The sequence below is a fragment of the Amblyomma maculatum genome, chromosome 1 (genome assembly GCF_055883805.1).
Source record: "Amblyomma maculatum isolate TAMU_Amacu chromosome 1, ASM5588380v1, whole genome shotgun sequence".
NCBI classification, from domain to species: domain Eukaryota; kingdom Metazoa; phylum Arthropoda; class Arachnida; order Ixodida; family Ixodidae; genus Amblyomma; species Amblyomma maculatum.
The window spans coordinates 224065098-224083932 of record NC_139344.1 but is presented as its reverse complement, the minus strand read 5'-3'; the positions used below and the strand labels follow the sequence as shown (position 1 = coordinate 224083932).

General features: G+C 41.0%; 1 protein-coding gene across 1 annotated transcript in view; it reads right to left on the bottom strand.

The window, feature by feature from the left end:
- Window positions 1-18835, bottom strand: part of LOC146205738 (zinc finger TRAF-type-containing protein 1 homolog) — a 28089-nt gene that overhangs the window by 2002 nt on the left and 7252 nt on the right. The window contains exons 3-4 of the mRNA XM_084590397.1: window positions 5737-5948; window positions 1659-1845 (exon numbers count right to left, since the gene is read on the bottom strand). Coding sequence (XP_084446523.1) covers window positions 1659-1845; window positions 5737-5948 — 399 coding nt within the window. The remainder of the gene's footprint in view (window positions 1-1658; window positions 1846-5736; window positions 5949-18835) is intronic.

The window sequence follows — 18835 nt, the reverse complement described above, 5'->3', positions numbered from 1 at the left end:
TAACCTCATCCTTTGTCACTGGTGGAGTGCCTGACTGCTTTTCAGTACTGCCTATCTCTTTAGCCCCGCCAGGTTAGTGCAGTGGTATGACGCCCGACTACTGTGCCGGAGTACCCGGGTTTGATCCCGACCGCGGCGGCTGTGTTTCGATGGAGGCGAAACGAAGAGGCGTCCATGTGCTGTGCGATGTCAGCGCATGTTAAAGATCCCCAGGTGGTCAAAATTACTCCATAGCCCTCCACTACGGCTCTTCTTTCTCTCTTTCCACTTTAACTCCCACCTTCCTCCCTTCCCTTACGGTGCGGTTCAGGTATCCACAGAAACAAGCGTGACAGATACTGCACCTTTCCCTTCTTGTGAACCAGTTATTATTATCAACCAACTATCTCTTTATTGTACTGGCTACTTCGGCTGAGATCTATATTAAGAGCCAGTAGCAGAAACCTCTGCCAATATTCCCATCTCCTACCATCACAGTCATCTTTGCAACTAAATATAGAATCTCTTGGTGGAAAAAAAAGCAGAGAGCCTGGAAAACTGCAAGACTGGCACTGGAATTTTCCTCAATACTACAGGCAAGACTATATGAAAGCTAAAATCCTGATTTCTCTACCCTCTGGTGGATATTATTTTCGGTAAGCATTCTCCTTTGCAGACCTTTTTTAATGCAAGCTGTACTCCTACCATTTTGAAATTTTTTAGCAAGACTGGTTGCTACATTAGTTTAGCACATTGCTACAGTGAATGGTAGGAGCATCCCAAAGCAGCACCACTATGAGGGATGTTGTAGTGGAGGGCTTCCAAGTTCTTTGTGAACTAACACCGTACAATACATAGGTGCCTCATATTTCGCTCATTGAAACACAGTGGTCGCCAGGATCAAACCAAATCCTCAGGCTCAGAAGTCAAACACAGTAGCCACCACAACTAGGCTCACTATAATGGAAGATGCACTGCAATACCATTTCAATTGACCATTTGCATTCCCTAAAAGAACAGTGCTTAATGCAAACATCATTATAAACCAGTAATAGGACGAGCATAAAGCAAAATTTTGCAGGAAGACAGTGGATCTTTTCATTAATTTGGAAAATTATGTGCACTGCCTGCAGCCACCTGCTTACTTGTTGGAAGTTTTAGCCGATTCAAAAAGAAATGCTCATTTGTTGAAAAGGGAGTCATCATCCTCACGTTTTCTATATATTTGCAACCTTCATGCCGCTGCCACAAAGAACTGTTGCGTAAGAAAGCAGAATATGCCTCATTACAAACTGCCTGGAGCACTAATAAAAATTCACCACAGCTCTTGCCAGGTGTACAGTATATACTTCAGTCATTATTTTAGGTTTTTTTTTTTTTTTTTCACGTAATTGCTCTTTTTTTACATTCTCTTTCCTCAGACAATGCAGCACAGAGCACTTGGTGGTATGGAATTCTAGGTGTTGTGGCGCTGCAGAAGGTTACAATTACCAATTTTTACAATTCTGGTTCATCACAATTCTTTTATGCTAGGCCCAAGGTAAGACAAAGAACAAACTGCTGCGCTTATCAAAGGATTCAGCCCAACTCAGTTGGTTTCTAATGGAGCCCACTGTAATGTTTGGCCCATTCACTACCAACAACCCCTCCTAGACACACAATTCACAGTTTTCACTCACGCTAAAGCTCTGGTCTTGAGAACAAGGTGATAGCTGAGAGTGCGTTCACAGGACTGAGTTGGATCACGCTGATTGTCATTCACACGTGCTTTTACCACCCACTGCGAGCTGAAGGCAGTGAAGCGAGAAGTCTCGTAGTACAGCTTGTGAATGAACTCATCCGTGCGGTAAGGCTTGAACTGCAAGTCTGCAGAAACAGGATTTCCACTGAAATTAAACACTAGGCAATGGTGAACACATTGTAACACACAAAAAAATTATAGCACTTTTGCTTGAACTACAGGTCAATTTTGTTTTTATGTACAAAGTTTCCAAGGAAAGTAAGCGCATTTATCAAGCAACTTAGAAAATTCATGCTGACGGATTAAAACTACAAGAGGCATGTCTAGACATTCTGACCCCCAAGAAGAAGGTTGCCAATGTGTCAAAGGGGGCATTACAACAGTTTTTACAAGTCCAGCTTCAGCCAAACCTATACCTACGAAATTAGGTACTTTGTATTCATTAAAGGGACATTCGAATGGCAGAGACAAGTGAAAAAAGATTGGTACGTGCTAGTTGGTCCTGATCTGTTTTGGCAGAATCCAATGAAGTACTTGTTGCGTTGTCGGCAATTTGAGTTTACCGCCTGGGTTTTGTTGCTCGGTTTTTTTCGTGCAAGAAGCACTTAGCGACAAAATGCCAGGCTACAGCGCCTTCGGCTGCAGCAACCTGCATGAGTCCGGAAAGATTTTTAAGGCGAAAGCCTTTCAGGCTAGCTCATTTAGCGAAAATGTGCGCGCGTGATCTGTGCGTCGCGTCTCTGCGCTAATGTATCGCTCGCGAATAGCGGACGTGTGAAGAGGGAGATGTGGACATTACAAGTCATCGTTTGACATACTGGTCGTTTTGTAGTTATTAGCAGTCATGATGAGTCATGTCTAGTTATTCTAGTAATCGCCACTCACCGCCGCTAAGCATTTTTACTCATTTCCAATCAGTTGCGGTCATTACATGTCATACTTTGATATACTAGCCATTACAAGGTATTAATCAATCATTAGCTATATCATGCCTATTTATAACTTTTACTTGTTACCTATCACCATCAATCGTTTTCATTCTTAATCTCCCTCCTCACACGTCCATTATTTGCGAGCGATACATTAGCGCAGAGACGCGACGCACAGATCACGCGTGCACATTTTCGCTAAATGAGCTAGCCTGAAAGGCTTTCGCCTTAAATTAGATTGGCACACAAGGCGTGGCCAAACCTCACCACAACAACGTGCAGAGGTCATCAATTTGCTGGTAGGCAGGCTACAGTGCCTGGAGTGAAGGGCGAACTCAATACATTTATTTTTGTTGGAACACAATTTCGTATCTTTTCTTACATGTCTTGCATGTTTAAACTCCCTCCCCCTTTTTTAAATAATTTTTCTAAATGTTCTCAAAGAGCACACTGCCACTATGCTGACAATGGCACTGCCAAGAAAATATGATTGTAGATACTGATTGTTAGTGTTATTTTCAAGATCATTGTTTCAAACCACTTTAACGCCTTGAAATATAGTTTCACGGAATCTTATATGTCTCAACAATGCCTGACAGTTTGCAGTTTCTATCATGCTTCTTAATAACAGAGTTTTCAGGCTTTGCCTACCAAATGGAAAGTAACGCTCCTATGTCGGAATATTGTTTCAAAATGTGCCACCATGTTTCTCAGTGCCATAGTTGGGCATACGTTTGGGTAAGGTGCTCCAGACTGAAAAAAAAAAAAAAAAAAGAAAACTATATACAGATATGGTACACAAAATTTACCAAGAGTGAACCTTTAACATCAAAATTATCCAGAGTTTTCCCTTTGTCACTCATATGACATGGATTGCCTCTAAAGATCATTGCAATTTAAAAGTGGGGCACCAATATTAATTAGATGGTGCACAAATTTATTCTTCAGTACTGACTTATTTTCATGGAAAGTTTGACAAGAATTTGCTGTATCATAAAATTTCATTAAAAAAAGCGCAAAGAACAAAAAAAAAAGAAAAAAAGAAAACAAAGCAAAACTTGTCCCATCTTCTATGAGGAGGGCCCTTCATTTCCAAGAAGAAAAAAAAAGCAATTCTTCAATATTTACACACCCCAACCAAGCTTTGTACAAAACCGATTAAACAAACTTGCTAGTTTTAATATGATATATAGCAAATTATTCTTTTTAATTTCCCCGACTTTTATTGCATATTTCACACTCTATTTATTTCAGTCCAAATTCCTCAACCACTGAAAGGGCAGAAAAAAATGGATTGGTCATGATAATGGACAATATATAAATGGTGCTTTTAAACCAAAACTACTTTGCAAATGCAGCAGTGAAAACAAATCAGCTCTTCCTGTTTAACAGCAGATTTTTCTTTCTGGAGATGATCCACTTCCAACCTAACTATGAAACAAGAATTGCCTCTCCTCTTCGTGCTACTCATTAATAGCAAGAGTCCAGATGTCAAAACAGATAGTTTACAGAATAAATGCATTTCCAAAAACACCGAAATGAAATAAAATGAGCGACTGCACACAAGCATCTTTTGAATGCTTTCAAGACACCAGTGCTCACTCGCACATACAGGACACACACAAGGTGCTTTCCACAGAATATAGCAGAAACACACCTAGGCGCGTATGGAATTTTTGTTCGCATGTGCCTGTCTGTCATTTAACTGTTCCTGTTTGTGTAGGTTTTTTGTTGTGCATTGGAAGCATGGTTGGTCATATGTTTTTTTTTATGTCACCCGTTTGTCTTTTCTTCATCTGTTAATGGTTTTAGCTGTTTAGCCGTGTTAGTTGTTTGACGTTGGTTAGTTTTTTGTTTTGTTTTTAGCATTTGACTGGCTCTCTGCCTGACAATGATGCTGTCTTTACTTTCAAAGTTTTTAGCAATTGACCAGCCTTTTGCCTAACAACTGTTTAAATTTTTTTTTTTTTTCTTAGCAATTGACTGGCCTTTTGCCTGAAAGTGTTGTTTTAGACCCATTACACGCACCATTTCTTTTTCTCACAGCATGTCTATGATTGTTGTCATCTGTGTCTATTGTGTTTTGCTGTACATTATGATTTTGGGGGCAGATGCAGTTTCATTCACGCCGTGCGTTGCCTATCTGATATTGTATGTGTAGTGATATTGTATCCCCATCAGGAAACTGTAGTGATATTGTATCTGATAAAAGGGTTCACTCTGCAGTAGGTGATTGTACCCACATGGTTCATTGTGGCAGCTATAAAAACATGCTTTGGCTGTACATGCAATAAAGTTGGTAGTCAACGCCAGTCCAGTCTTGTGTGTGTCTTCTTCCTGTGTCCTGTTTCTTTGCACTGTGTTTATTTCGTGAAAGTTATGAACCAACTAGCCCAGACCAAGATCCTAATTGAACATATTCCTAGATACCTTGCTTAAGCAACATGAAGCAAACAATTTTCACTTCAAAACTTGCTTTTCCAAAAACATAGCTTGCCAGCACAAACTTCTGACCATACCATAAGCCAACTATTTAATGTTTATGATTTGCACATGCATATCAGTGTGCATTAGATAATGCACAGCAATTTGAATGGCTGCCAGCATTTACCTTATTTCAACTCCCCCCAAGAATTCCTCCTCCTCTTTGTGTGTGTTTAAATTTTACACAGATATCCCATTTCAATGGTAGTTCTCTTATTCGTGCAGTAAAGGCAAATATCTGCGGCAAAAATAGACGGGCACGCTCAGTCAGTCAAGTGGGCCAGAACTGCCATTTAACAAGATTAACAGAACTTCAGAGGGGTTGTTGCCTCAAAAGGTGGCGACACAAGTTCACGAGTTTAGCTTGGCTTTTCAAGAAGGCTGGACTCCAGTCACAAATGCATTACTATACAAGGTAGATGGCAAAATCAGATTGTACACTATTGAGTGTGAACAAGCAAGTATTTAAGGGGAAAAGCAAAAAAGTAATTTGTGTGGTATAACCAACCTCTGGGTAAATTAGTAGGAACAATACCAGAAAAATGTGACAGCAGTAGTGTAGGATGAAAGTAGTACATAGCAAATTTTTCGAAAGGAACACACCATTGAAAGTGATCTTCTCGACAGACAGCAGGTCAAAGATGGTGTTGTACAGCATTTGTTCCTTCTGCATTTGCTGGTCGATGAGCTCTAGGGCTTCCATGACCTCTCCGCCAGACTTGTGAGGATGGGAGCATACTTGGGTGTGCACTTCCAGCTCATGATATGGACCTCTCCACTGGCAACCAATTCGACTGTACTGACAGCGTGTCAACCTGCATATTTACATATGCCTCTCACAAAATGAGCACAGAACTGTTTCTTTAAAACCAGCTGTTAATAAAAGCACTGTCAGTATGCCATGACACACTCTTGCACCAGAGTACAAAGGTGTGGAGAAGGAAGCATAAATTTCTCCCCTAAAATACAAATTTTGTACGAAAACGGCAGCATTTTATCATTTGCATGCTTGCTTGCGTTCTTTGTTTAATTTACATTTCTTGTCAGGGGCATTACAGTAGGGGTAGCATAAACTACACAATCTAAATTTATCACTGAAATATGATAATGGCAGGGCATCAGTACTATATGCTCCTCAGAAGTCACCATTTGAGTCTAGCAGCATTTTGCATATCATGTACGCTACAGAACTGGTTCAAGAGCACAGCCCCCACCCCAGTAGGGTGATGAACAAAAGCAGGCAGATCGAGTGCAAGCTACACTGCCATTTTGGTCAGTCAGTAAAACTGCACTTCTACAGGTGCAACGCAAGCGAGCAGAAGGCAAATATCCTTAACATTAGCCTCTTATGTGAGGCACAATCAGAGTTCAAAGGTGGGCTATTTGCACAATAAAATACCATTATATCCCACCACGGCAAAGTGGAATCCATACAAAATGTATTCATCATAATCGACACATGTGATAAAGGTAACACAGAAAGTAGCAAACACAGATCTACCAAACACATTCAAATACCGGACAGCAAGCACTGTGGTCTTCGATGAATGCAGAACTTGCATTCCAGAATAACCCCAACTTTCACCACAGGAGCATTACAGAATTTGGAGTGGCCATTCACAAATAGTGAAAGTACTGAATATGCTCACCTTTACAAATCAAATAACAGTAACAATTAAAAGTGCATGCTTACAGTTATGAGTTTAAAATAAACAAACCACCTTCATTCTAGACAATACATCAAACCGTACCTTACTCGTTTAAATTCAAGGATATGAAGCGTAGCTGATCTAACTTCTACATCTAGTTATGTCTGGTTATTCTGCTATATTAATGCTCAGTGTAGCAAGGCCAGAATCTACTTTCAGCAAGAGATTCTTCTCTTGTGCATCCAAACTTCCAACCAGAAATAATGTTTTTGAAATAGGAAGGAAGGAATTGTTACGGCTTGCAATAAAGAGAGCCAAGAGTCACTGAAATCAAGGAAAGCATAGAGAAATGCTTCCATTTTTTTTAATCTGTGGTGTTGATCAATGAGAAATCAGTGATGCTTTTTTTTTCTTTACTTCTTTCCATGACTGGGATCCACACCCACAATATCCATATGCTGCTACAATACCCGACCATGGCAACAGTTGCCCAGTCTTCCACTTTCTGGGGCATTTACGCTGCACATTACATAACTGTTCACCAGCAGCACCCTCACCAATTGTGCCGGATAGAACCTCTGTAAGTGCCACAAGGGCTGTGCTCTAACAGTAACGGCTGTAGTGTTAGAGAACTCTCTTATGCCAACTATGACAACAAAATTGCAAGAAACGAGACAGCTGTTAAGCTAAAAGGCAGGATTGTTACGATGTCCACATGAATGAAGCCAACAGTTGCTGAAACCATGGTAAGCATAATGGTACATACTTAAAGTGTGCCATCCACTGTCTGCAATCTACACAAAATGTTTTGATGGTTTATAAATGCCAACGTTTTACATTCAGCTATACCAAGAACAATGAGCCAATATAGTCCAGGTTTCAATTATGTACCGTGACTAAGAACAGCAAAAAATCTGAATGCCACTCGGCAGGTTTTTTGCAAGAAACCATTTTTCAATATTCAGCCTCATCACTACAAGCTAAGAAAGCTAAGGTAAAAGGTCCCACTACATCACTTAAGAAGGCCCTGGCCCATTTTATACTTCAGCTGCATGATGTGAAAACAAAGTTTAAGTGAGCAACAAGGCATAGGTGGCAGATGCATTAAAAAAATATAGGTTTTCATTTCCCCCTTTCAAACAAAAACAAAAAGCAAAAACCTTAATGTGTTGCTTACACTGAGATTATAAAAGGAATCATAGTTAAAGCTTTTGACGTTAAAGCTTTTACAAAACAACAGCAACAACACAGGAATCAACTAGGACATATATTTAGAACAGCCTCATTATTGCTCTCAGAGATACATCAATTCCAAAAGATTAGGCCATAACGAATTCATATCAGTGTGTTCAAGTTTTTCATTCTTTCCGCAAAATATTGCCAAATAGAATTTGCTTCCAGATGAAATGATGTGTGCACCAAATTTTACACCTGCCATAGAAAACATTACATAAATCTGCTTTAGATTATACTTCCAGTGTACCATGGTGTATATGCATGTGTAACATTTTCTAATTAAATATTTCATGCTTTGCATTCAATGTGCTGTCATCCCTCTTAATGAAGACAGGAGTTTGTGTTTTAGTGGTACAACTAATTTGCTACCGCTACTGCGCTCTTTCCTTTTCCATCTTCGTGTTTGCAGTTAACCTCGCTAAGATTTGTATTTGTGACAAATACAAAGGGCAAATTTTGGTCATGAAATTTCAGTTTGAACAGAAATGCTGTCATATGGGTACGTGCTGGTTTCTTCCCTGGCTGTGGAATATAAATTTAGTTTTCTTCATATTAATATTTGTCTACTTACTTTTTAATTGTTAGCACATTCACTGTAGCATGGATCACCAGTGGGTCACACTATTTACTCATGGCCGGAAATACTGGGCGACACGAAGCCATGGGAGAGATTTTATTGTGAAGTCTAAGAAAAAAGATCTCACAACAAAATCTCTCCCACCTTTACATCTTGTGATCAGTAATCCTGGTGACACGGCACAAGAATAAATGTGACCCACCAGTGACATGCAGTGAGCATGGCAGTGAATGTGACAGTCATCCATCATGCATTGCTATTTGTTCATTGAATTGCTTAGCAAGGCAATGTCATCAATAAATCAGTTTGATTTGGTTTATGATGTTCAAAATCCCAAAGCGACTCAGGCCGTGAGCGATGCCGTTGTGGACGACTCCGGAAATTTGGGCCACCTGGGGTTCTTCATGCACTGACATTGCACAGCACACGGATGCCTTGCTTTTCCCCTCTATCGAAAAGTGGCTGCCGCAGCCCGGATTCGATCACGCATACTTGGGCACGGTATTTGGGCACCCTAACCACTGCGCTACCGCCGTTGGGTTTCGATAAATCAGATTATTAAGATGTTCCTTATAGACAAACACTGATCTGTGATGTAAGCAAGGTGTGGAGTTGTTGCCGTCTCTGGCCTAGAAGAACACGGGGTAACGGCCCCATAGAAGCACATGAAAACAAAAGCTTTCAAAGCCATTTTCCGATTTTAAACTGCACCTATGAAGTCATCCTTTAGTCAACATTTGAATATGTCTTAGAACAAAATGTTTGAACACAGGAAGGTCATTTCAAGGCTGATGTATTTTGAAGACCCCAGAGTCACTCCTTGGTGTGGGTACTGGGTTGGAACACAGCCCATAGAAATGCATATGGACAAAACTTTCAGAAATATTTCCCTCATTTCACACATAGCCTCTTACATTTTCCATGCCTGGTCATTCACTCTGATTCGGCTGTTCAAGAGTTTTATACTAATCCAGATTGCAAGCATCGCCTTGTGAGGAGTGCCAAAAGCTGGTTCTCGCTGCAATGCATATTTGCACAATGAGGCACTCACATTGCATAACCCCTACTTCATGTGTTGCGCTTGGCTATGCATGGCGATTGCACTTAAGTGCAATTCTTGCGATGCAATGTATGCACCTCACTGAAGAGGTGCAGAGTCATTTATCATGGCGAGCACAGTTTTCTTGCTCGATAAAAAATGGTGGCACTCACAGCAAAGACCTTCCACCCACCTACTCAACCTACCTAATGCACGGTGAAGGAGGCGATCCGAAAGTGCCTCCAGGCATATCTAGTTATACTTCTATGCACAGCACAAGGAGCAGCACCAGTACTAAGGGGGGGGGGGGGGGGGGGGGGGGGGATTCTATGTGGATGCTTAATTCTTAATATAAGTGCTTAAGTGCTTAATTTCTAAGCATATATCATGTCCGCGTTTTCTGAACGACTCTTTTTGGCCGAAAGCATGCCCCTTTATAGCGCTGTGCTTTGAATTCTGCCTTTCGGAGCACTAGAGAATGATACCTTCTCCTTGCCAGGTGCATAGTCGTGATCGCAGCAACATACAAGGCACTTCTTCCCAATGAGCACATAATTATGCTTTTGTTGCTGTAGCCTAGTGCACAAAATATTCAAGACTGCAAATCAAGGTACTAACCTGTTGTCAATGTCAAAGGGAAGCAAAAGTCAGCCCTGCACGTTGCCATACCTGTCAGCTGAGCTGCCGCTCATATAACCAGGGACTGTGGTTTACAACATGAGGGGCTCTTTGTCAGAATAGGCAACCTCCTGAGGTGCCATCTCTGTCACTGCTTGAGCAGACTAGTGCGTCTTTATTTGGGAATTAAATGATGAGCGGCATTTCTCTGAGTCACACAAGCTTCTTGCAATGTTGAACATGCTGCCGCGTGCACTACATTTGCCCACTATTGCAGTCGTTCAAACTAGACAGCCTAACAGTTCCATATCAAAAAACTACTGAAATCTCACACTAAGCAAACCGGGGAGCCACACACTGTAGGACATGACCACACAGACAATACACCCAGCACCTATGGTTGCTTCCTGTGTTGGTGAGCAGCCCATTTGAAAGCATAGTGTTGATATATTACCTTCTATTCCAAATCTTTCTCTAATAATACCCTCTGAATACTTTAAAAAAGCATGTGAAAATCGCACTGAAGAGGTTATCTCCTTGCTCAACACCCTTACCAATTTTTAATTTATCACTTTTCCAGTGGAGGAGTATGGTCGCCGTGTAGTCCTTGGATATTTTCTAGTAATGGTAAAGAAAATGTCTACAAGAACCGCACAGCGACTATAGTCCTACATGTGCCTCTTTCACACCCTGGCTATGACGGCCGGCATGACTGACAATATTTCCACTGAATCAAATGCTTCCCCGTATTCTATGAAGACCACTTGATTCATAATAGCAGCACAGGAACATGAGCATAAAAGAAGAAACACGCAATACACAGACAACTACATGTAGAAGGTGCCGAATATCACTGGTACATGTAGAAGGTACATGTACATTAAGTGCCTTTTATTTTTGGTCAGTGGTGTGAATACGGTTCAATGGCAAGTAGACTCTAAAAACCAGCCCGATCATTTGATTACTTAAGTCTGAGGTCCTTCTCCTTATCTGAGGCATTACCTTCATAAATACTTTGAAAGCAGCAGATATGAAGCTAACTGGGTAATAATTTTTGAATTACACATTCATTTCTCGTGGACAAGAATAATGCTGGCATTCTTAGATGCTTTCTGTATATTTGAGGCTGCACTGTTATCAAGCCTTGCCCTTCTGCCTCTGTCACTCAAAGAACATCCACTTTTGGACAAGTAGCATCATGCAGCGAGACATAGCAAAATGTGTGTGTAGATGTGTAGTGAGATGGCATTACTGTTCACTTAAACACACCCTAAAAAGTTAATACAGTATGTGGCTTTTATTCCTCACGTGCAATGCATGAGAGCTTGCTGAATTTGAAATATTTAATATTTTAATCCTCTTCAGAAGCACTCGTTTCAAGCTGACGCCCTCAAAACACAACAGTGATATTCGGCAGCAGAAATGAGGTGGCGGCTAGATATGGCACTACCCCTTTTGTTGGTATGGCGCCCGATTTGAACATTGTTTCATTATACTGATGAAATGGATCTATGACACGTCCCAGAGTGCTGTAAGCTTACTGCATGGGGAAGAAAACTAAAAAGAAACGGTGAAAGCAAACAACAGCTTATATATAAGAATAATGCTAGGTACCACTTTTCAATTTGATTCAAACTTTCGTAGAGATGAGCGCTGCTGTTCAAACTGCACAGAAAAGGCAGCACAAAAAAAGAAAAAAGTTGGTCGACACATCTTAATAAAAAATGCAAAGGAAAAAGGAGGGATCATTTGCAGTCTTCTGATCCTACCAACAGAGAATCATTGGAGAAGCCTTTTTTGCTGAGTTAGTCGCCACAGCCATCTACAGCTCATATGTGGGCAGATACTGCTGTTAAAATGTGCAGCCGTGGGCTGACCTGCCAAGGCAATGCTTCAGCTGTGCGTGAGCAAAGTGCCGCTCTGGTTGGTAGTTCCCAATCTCGAGAAACAGTTTTTGTCCTATGTTTTTATTTTCAATTTTCTAAGCAGGCAGAACAATTTTTGTTCACGCACTCCGATATCAATAATTATTTTTACATGGAATCCCTTTAACAGCAATAATAGGCAGCAAAAAAACACTGGTGTCCCTTTAAGCAGTGAAGACATACATTTTCAGAGATTGCTACACTACAGAACTACAGTCAAGCAGAAGTAAATCTCCAGGAGGTCCATGGCCACCCAGGCTCACAGCCAAGATGCGCTGCAGAGATGAGCGCCTGAATTCTCATTCCTGCACTTGTTGGCTTTCGTAACAATGATCAACATGACTCCATCTTCAAGAGGCAGTTTAAAGCCTGCTTCAGTTGATTCAGGTGGTACTGCAGAGGCTGCAACTTGGTCTGATTGCGAGTCATCAGAAGTGAAAAGCAACGATGAATAACCTGTGTCCCATTGGGACTTGTTGCATCCTGCCCACTTCTGGCATGTAGCCCTTCATTAGAAGATAAGCTATCATCATCCGAGACCAGCTGTCACCCGATTCAGACTCTGTGCACGGTGCAACATCTGATTCAGAAAAACATCACTCTCAACTAAGAAATGAAACTATATGCTGCCATAACACCACGTTACCAGGCATCTGAACACCTTGAAAATGAATGAACCAGGTGAGCAATCATTATTCTGTGAGTTCCGGCAAGGACTAAAAGAAAGAGAGTGCCAATAAAAATAAAAATCAACTTTTGCGCGTTTCCACTGCTATCACAGGGAGAAACTGAAACCACGAAAGCCTGTCCCTGTAAACCATGTGACATGCTAAAGATCAAAATCAGCTCCCCTTTCCTCTACAAGACAGTACCATAAGCAATTTTCCAACACTTCTTTTGAGTTCTGAAGGTCACAGCCCCTCCCAGTAAGCATGCATGTTCAGTACAACTTACACAAAATTTCAAACGAAACATCAGCACAGTTACCAAATGAAACATCAGCACCGTTACCGTATGGCAGAAACTATGTGGAAAGGGAAACCACCACCTATGATGTATGGCAAAAGCCATCAAAGGGTTAAATTGGTATCTCCATTGCATGTATGAGCATTATGCAAAATATAAAGTCCCGTTCTGTCGACTGCAATGAATCAACAGCAGTTCCACCGCTGCAGTCAGCATGCAAACAACATGAGGCCATCCCCCCCTCACTAGCACAACCACACAATGATAACATGGTAACCAAATTTCAATTTGCGCTTTTGTCTACTAGTTCCATTAATTTTAGTTACCGCTAAGGCAGTATGATTTTCTTCCAGCACATGCAGTTGAATACATGGCCATTTGAGCATTAATCACAGGTAGATCAACTGCTCGTGCTGACAAGACACCAAAGGTATACTCTAAGTGACTTGATTGTACAGGTGTACTACAGTATACCACCCCCACCCACCTTCCCCCCAAAAAAGAAACTCTCTACTCATTAAAAGAAAATATAAATGGGAGAAGAAAAAAAATGAAAACTGCACTCTAGAATAGACATTGATAAAATTCCATCAAATTTCTAAAAATAAAAGCTAGAAAGTCCAACTCCTGCATGCACTGCAAAATAAATTATGTTAATTTTGAACCAGTCACTCAAAAGTAGTTTCACTACATCACCTATGCTATAACGCACAGATAGTGTTACATAATTGGATTTTTGTTTCGATGATGACATTTCTTTACAGAAATTAGAATCTTTGGCAGATGCTTAGCAGTGAGCACTGTTTTAGCATTCCAGCTGTTAATGGTATGACACACTTTATTTGTGGTACAAGTGATTTGCTTTTCCTTGCTATAATATCAACAACAGGTATACAACTCAATTTGCCTAATGCACTCATTGCATAAAGTCACAGCTCAAAAAGAGACTGGAGTTCACATTCATCTGCAGTAAGGACTTTTGAAGTTTTCGGCATACTCTGATTATTATATACCTTAGCATTATAGCAAGGAGCTTGACTACTTCCCGATACAAAGCTGCAAATGCCTAGTTAAGCTGCTTTACAGTGAAAGAGCACAACTGGGAGAGAGTGGCCATACACACAGGCTTAACGTTAAAAGAAAACAAATGAAACACATAGCAAACATCTTCTACACAGTTTTTCCTCACGAAAGAGGCATCACAAATGCAAACTTTATGGCCTGCTACACAGAAAAAATGGAATACATTGTAAATAATGAGCTTTGAAGAGCTAAGTGACACATGGGCAATGAGGGACACTGTAGTGGTGAGCTCCAGATTAATTTACATCACCCGTGGTCCTTTTAACATGTGCTGACATTGCACAGCACACTAGCAGCTTTTTCATTTTGCCTCAATCGAAATGCAGCCCTGCACAGCCAGGACAGAACCTGGGTCCTCAATAGCTGCATGCTCTGACCACTGCGGCAAGCTGAATGGGATGTTTTCTAGTGTTGTCTGGCAAACTTAAGTCATAGCCATGGGCACCACATGCAATCGTGTATTTTAGACACTGCTTTGCCACAGCATAGCTTAGCAAGGTGAGAAATGACATCTCTTTGGAATGTTGTGTACAGTGTTTGTTCCCGATTTGTAATTGAATATTTTAATGCAGCATCACTAATCACCAGCAGTGCTCTGGTAAAAGTCTAAGGATGGACATTATGAAATAAGTAGGCAAGAGCACCCACAGCTTGGCTGACGTGACCATGAGCACACAGCACCAATACATATATCATACACTGCCCGTTTTTACAACTCAGCATATGAATACAGAGGCCTCACTGATGCCAGCATTGCTTGTACAGCACAGAAAAAAAAAAAAAAAAAAAAAAAAAAAAAAAAAAAAAAAAGACAAGTGCTGTTTAGGCATCCTTTTTTTTTTGGTCCCTCTTCAATCGCACTGCACTTGTAACCACAAACCAAGCCAATTAGCCTCACATTACTTCTGCAGTCTCTAGCCCAACGAATACCACCCAGAACATGACTTTGCAAAGTTAAAACACCTGAAACAGAAATGAGTAGAGTAGACTCATCTCCCTGGTGAAGAAATGTGCCTAAATGGGTATACGAGGCAGTGAATGTAGTAAAGACACACTAAGGGGTCATAACACTAGCTTTGGAAAGGACGTGAAGCATTGATAAAACGATCACTAGTGCCTCTTTTACCCTTGCACATTGTACACAAATTAAGTCCATTAAGCATTGTGACGAACAGGCCAGGCAGTGGGCTTAGAAGCACTAGTATAGGGAGCTCACACGAAGTGATCTAGGTAGTCCTTGGCAAATGATGACTCAGCGACTACATGCAACACAGCTGCGTTTACATGGTCATGCTGTGAGCGCAGACGGTGCTGGCGCTGGTATACTGTGCTGGGCTACAACAGCTGCACCCAAAGCAAAGCGCAAAAACTGAAGACCGGACAGGCCAACTGTGGGTTTTTCAAGATTACAAAAATACGCCTGCACGAGTGCGAGAAGGCAAAAGAGCTCACTGAGTAATGCCGACGCGAATGTCTTGCATCGATCAACAGATGCAAGGTTGACACCAATTCAAGCAAGTACCAAATTAGTATTCAGATCCAAAAATTCATGAATGTTAGCAATGTCGATGGGCAGCCACAAGTCAAAACCTTTGTGCAGTTGTCCACGTGAATGGGTCTGCACCGCAATGCTTTGCCTCTTGATTGTGCGCCTTACTTTTTGAGAAAAGCATCGCCACATACTTTCCTAAGGAATTTGCCAACATGTTGCATGCACGTAAGGGCAGAGCACAAGTAACCCCATATTTGCCTAAAGGACCACTGAAAATGTAACACTCTCAATTCACCCCTCCCCTAGTCAACATAGCGAAAACCCCTTTACCATAGCAGCATGATCTGTAGTAGGGGCTGAAGTTTGGTGCAGTGCTGACTATTTCTATTGTAAACCTTATTCCATGCACGATTCCGGAGACACACATACATTAGCATTTGCAATACAGGAAGCATGAATGGTACCTGGGAAGCAATGGTTTTGCACAGCCACTCTCAATCTCTTAACCGCTATAGCAATAATATGCAGAGGAGGGGAGGGAATGGGTGCAGCATTATGGTTACAATAGTGACCCCAGCATTGCACCCAATTTTAGCCCCCACAACACACTTGGCCGCCATGGTGGGGGTTTTTGCTATGCAGAGAAACTGCTTCCAGAGTTTTGCAAAGGGTTTATATATAAGGGAGGTTTCTTGGGCTGGTGACCTAACTGCAGATGTCACTAATCAAAACCCAGTGATATCATAGGCTTAGGAGCACCCTAGTGGTAGACTGTCACATAAAAGCAGCATGAATATGGCGATATTACACTTCTGTATGACTGAATGGAGACCTCAAAAAAAAAAAAATAAAATAAAAAATAAAAAAAAAGCTACTCCAGTCAAACACTTAGAAATATCAGAGCACAACCACATGACAACCATTATTGTAGAAACAAAAGATCTATTCACTGCATAGCATCCCGCATGACAAGGATATCGAAAGCAGCATTCAATATACGAAGAGAAATATATAAAAATTCACAACAGGCAAAAATTTACTTCCATCGTTAGCTGTAGTACACGTGCACTCATTCAAATCAATTCTTATTCTCCAGATGAAAAGCCTGCTTGGCAGGATCAGAATTAAATGTGCCGCATCAGGGCACATTGCCAAAGGACAACTGAAATATTACATGTGATAGTGACATACAGGGACAACCCTAAAAAATTTGATGTCCATAGGCCTCACATTTGAGGTCATTGTTAAGAATGTATTACACTTACTGTTCCCATGCACATTTTTTTGAACGAAGCTGTATTGACAACCTCTGTGTTGTGTGTGTTGTGTTGGGTTTTATGGCGCATAAGCAACTAAGGCTATCATGCGCCAAGAGCAAGGTTAATGTTAAATCTATAGTTTATTTAAAAAGTTTCCTTCTTCTAGGAAACTGAGAACAGATGCTAGGTTTACAAGTGCTCTTTCTCCTAAAAGCAAGGTGGGATGAAATGGGATGGTATGATTGTAAAATATAGTAAAATGTTTTCTCCGTAGTGCCTCAAGTTTTGAGCATGTAATTAGAATGTGGTTTACAGTGAGTATCTCGTCGCATTCTTCACAGGTCGGTTTGTTATGTTTCATTAGCAGAAAGTTATGTGTAAGATGAGTATGTCCAATACGAAGACGGCATACTATCACTTCCATAAAACGTTGTTGATGTGTGCTCGATTTCCATTCTCCTAGTACAGGCTTTATGAGACGCAACTTATTATTTTCTTGGTTGTGCCATCTGGACTGCCATTTATTCATCTGTTTATGTTTTATTAATTTCAAGCAATCACTATGTGGTATGTTTGCTTTCTGAATCAATTTGTTGTGGGCAAGTGCAGCACATTTGTCTGCTCTTTCATTGCCGTCAATGCCTACGTGACTAGGGACCCAACAGAACACTATGTTATGTCCTTGTGTTGTGATCATTTTTACATTATGTATTATGTCACCGATTAGAGGCATGGCAGCATTTCTGTGATTTAAAGCCGTCAGTACACTCAACGAATCGGTGTAGATGACACTGTTCCCAATGCCTTCATTCACTATTTTTCCTACAGCTGTCAGGATAGCATAAGATTCAGCTGTAAAAATTGATGCGCACTGAGGAAGCCTAATTATTTGTTCCCAGTTCTCTTCAACTACGGCACAGCCAACATAAGTAGAAGTTTTTGATCCATCTGTATAAAACTCTGTATAATTACTGTACTTTTCTTTTATTGTGCGAAATTCTTGTATTATATGTTCTTTAGGAGTTTGGCTTTTGTTGAAGCGTGTTAGAGTGAGATCACAGACATTTGGAAGTTTGTACCATGGGGGTAGGGGCCTGTTTTTTGGTGCAGTGTCGGGCAAGGTGTCCAGAATTTCTAGCTCACTGCAAATGTCTTCGAAACGCATTATCAGTGGCCTCGTTGCTTGTGGTTTATTTGTGAAAATTACTCGTGAGCGGCATGTTGAGACTATTGGATAGCAGAGGTGTTTTTTCTGTGATCTTATTCTAAGGACATAAGCACATGTGAGTGAAGCCCTTCTATCTTTCAGCGGAGGCTCGTTCGTCTCTGCATACAGACTATCAACAGGGGATGTTCTGTAAGCGCCACAAGAAAGGCGTAAACCTAGGTTATGTACCGGGTCCAATTTCCTTAAATATGATGGTCTAGCTGACCCGTAGACTATGGACCCGTAGTCCAAGCTAGACCGCACAACAGATCGATATATATGTAGAAGACACGCCCTATCAGACCCCCAATGTTTCCGAGAGAGAACCTTCAGTATGTTTAGAGATTTTATGGCTTTCCTCTTTAGGATGTTTATGTGAGGCAGGAATGTTAGTTTTCTGTCGAACGTTACACCCAAAAATTTATGTTCGCTCTTTACTGGCAACTCAATCCCGTTTAGGTGTAGCTTGGGATTGATCTGTATACCTCGTTTCAGCGAGAATATTACTGCCACTGTTTTCTGTGGGGAAAATTTGAACCCATTTTTAAAAGCCCATGAGTCTAGATTATTTAGTGTTAATTGTACTTGTCTTTCACAAATTGATATGTTTGAGGATGTGCAGGCTATTTGAAGGTCGTCGACATACAGCGA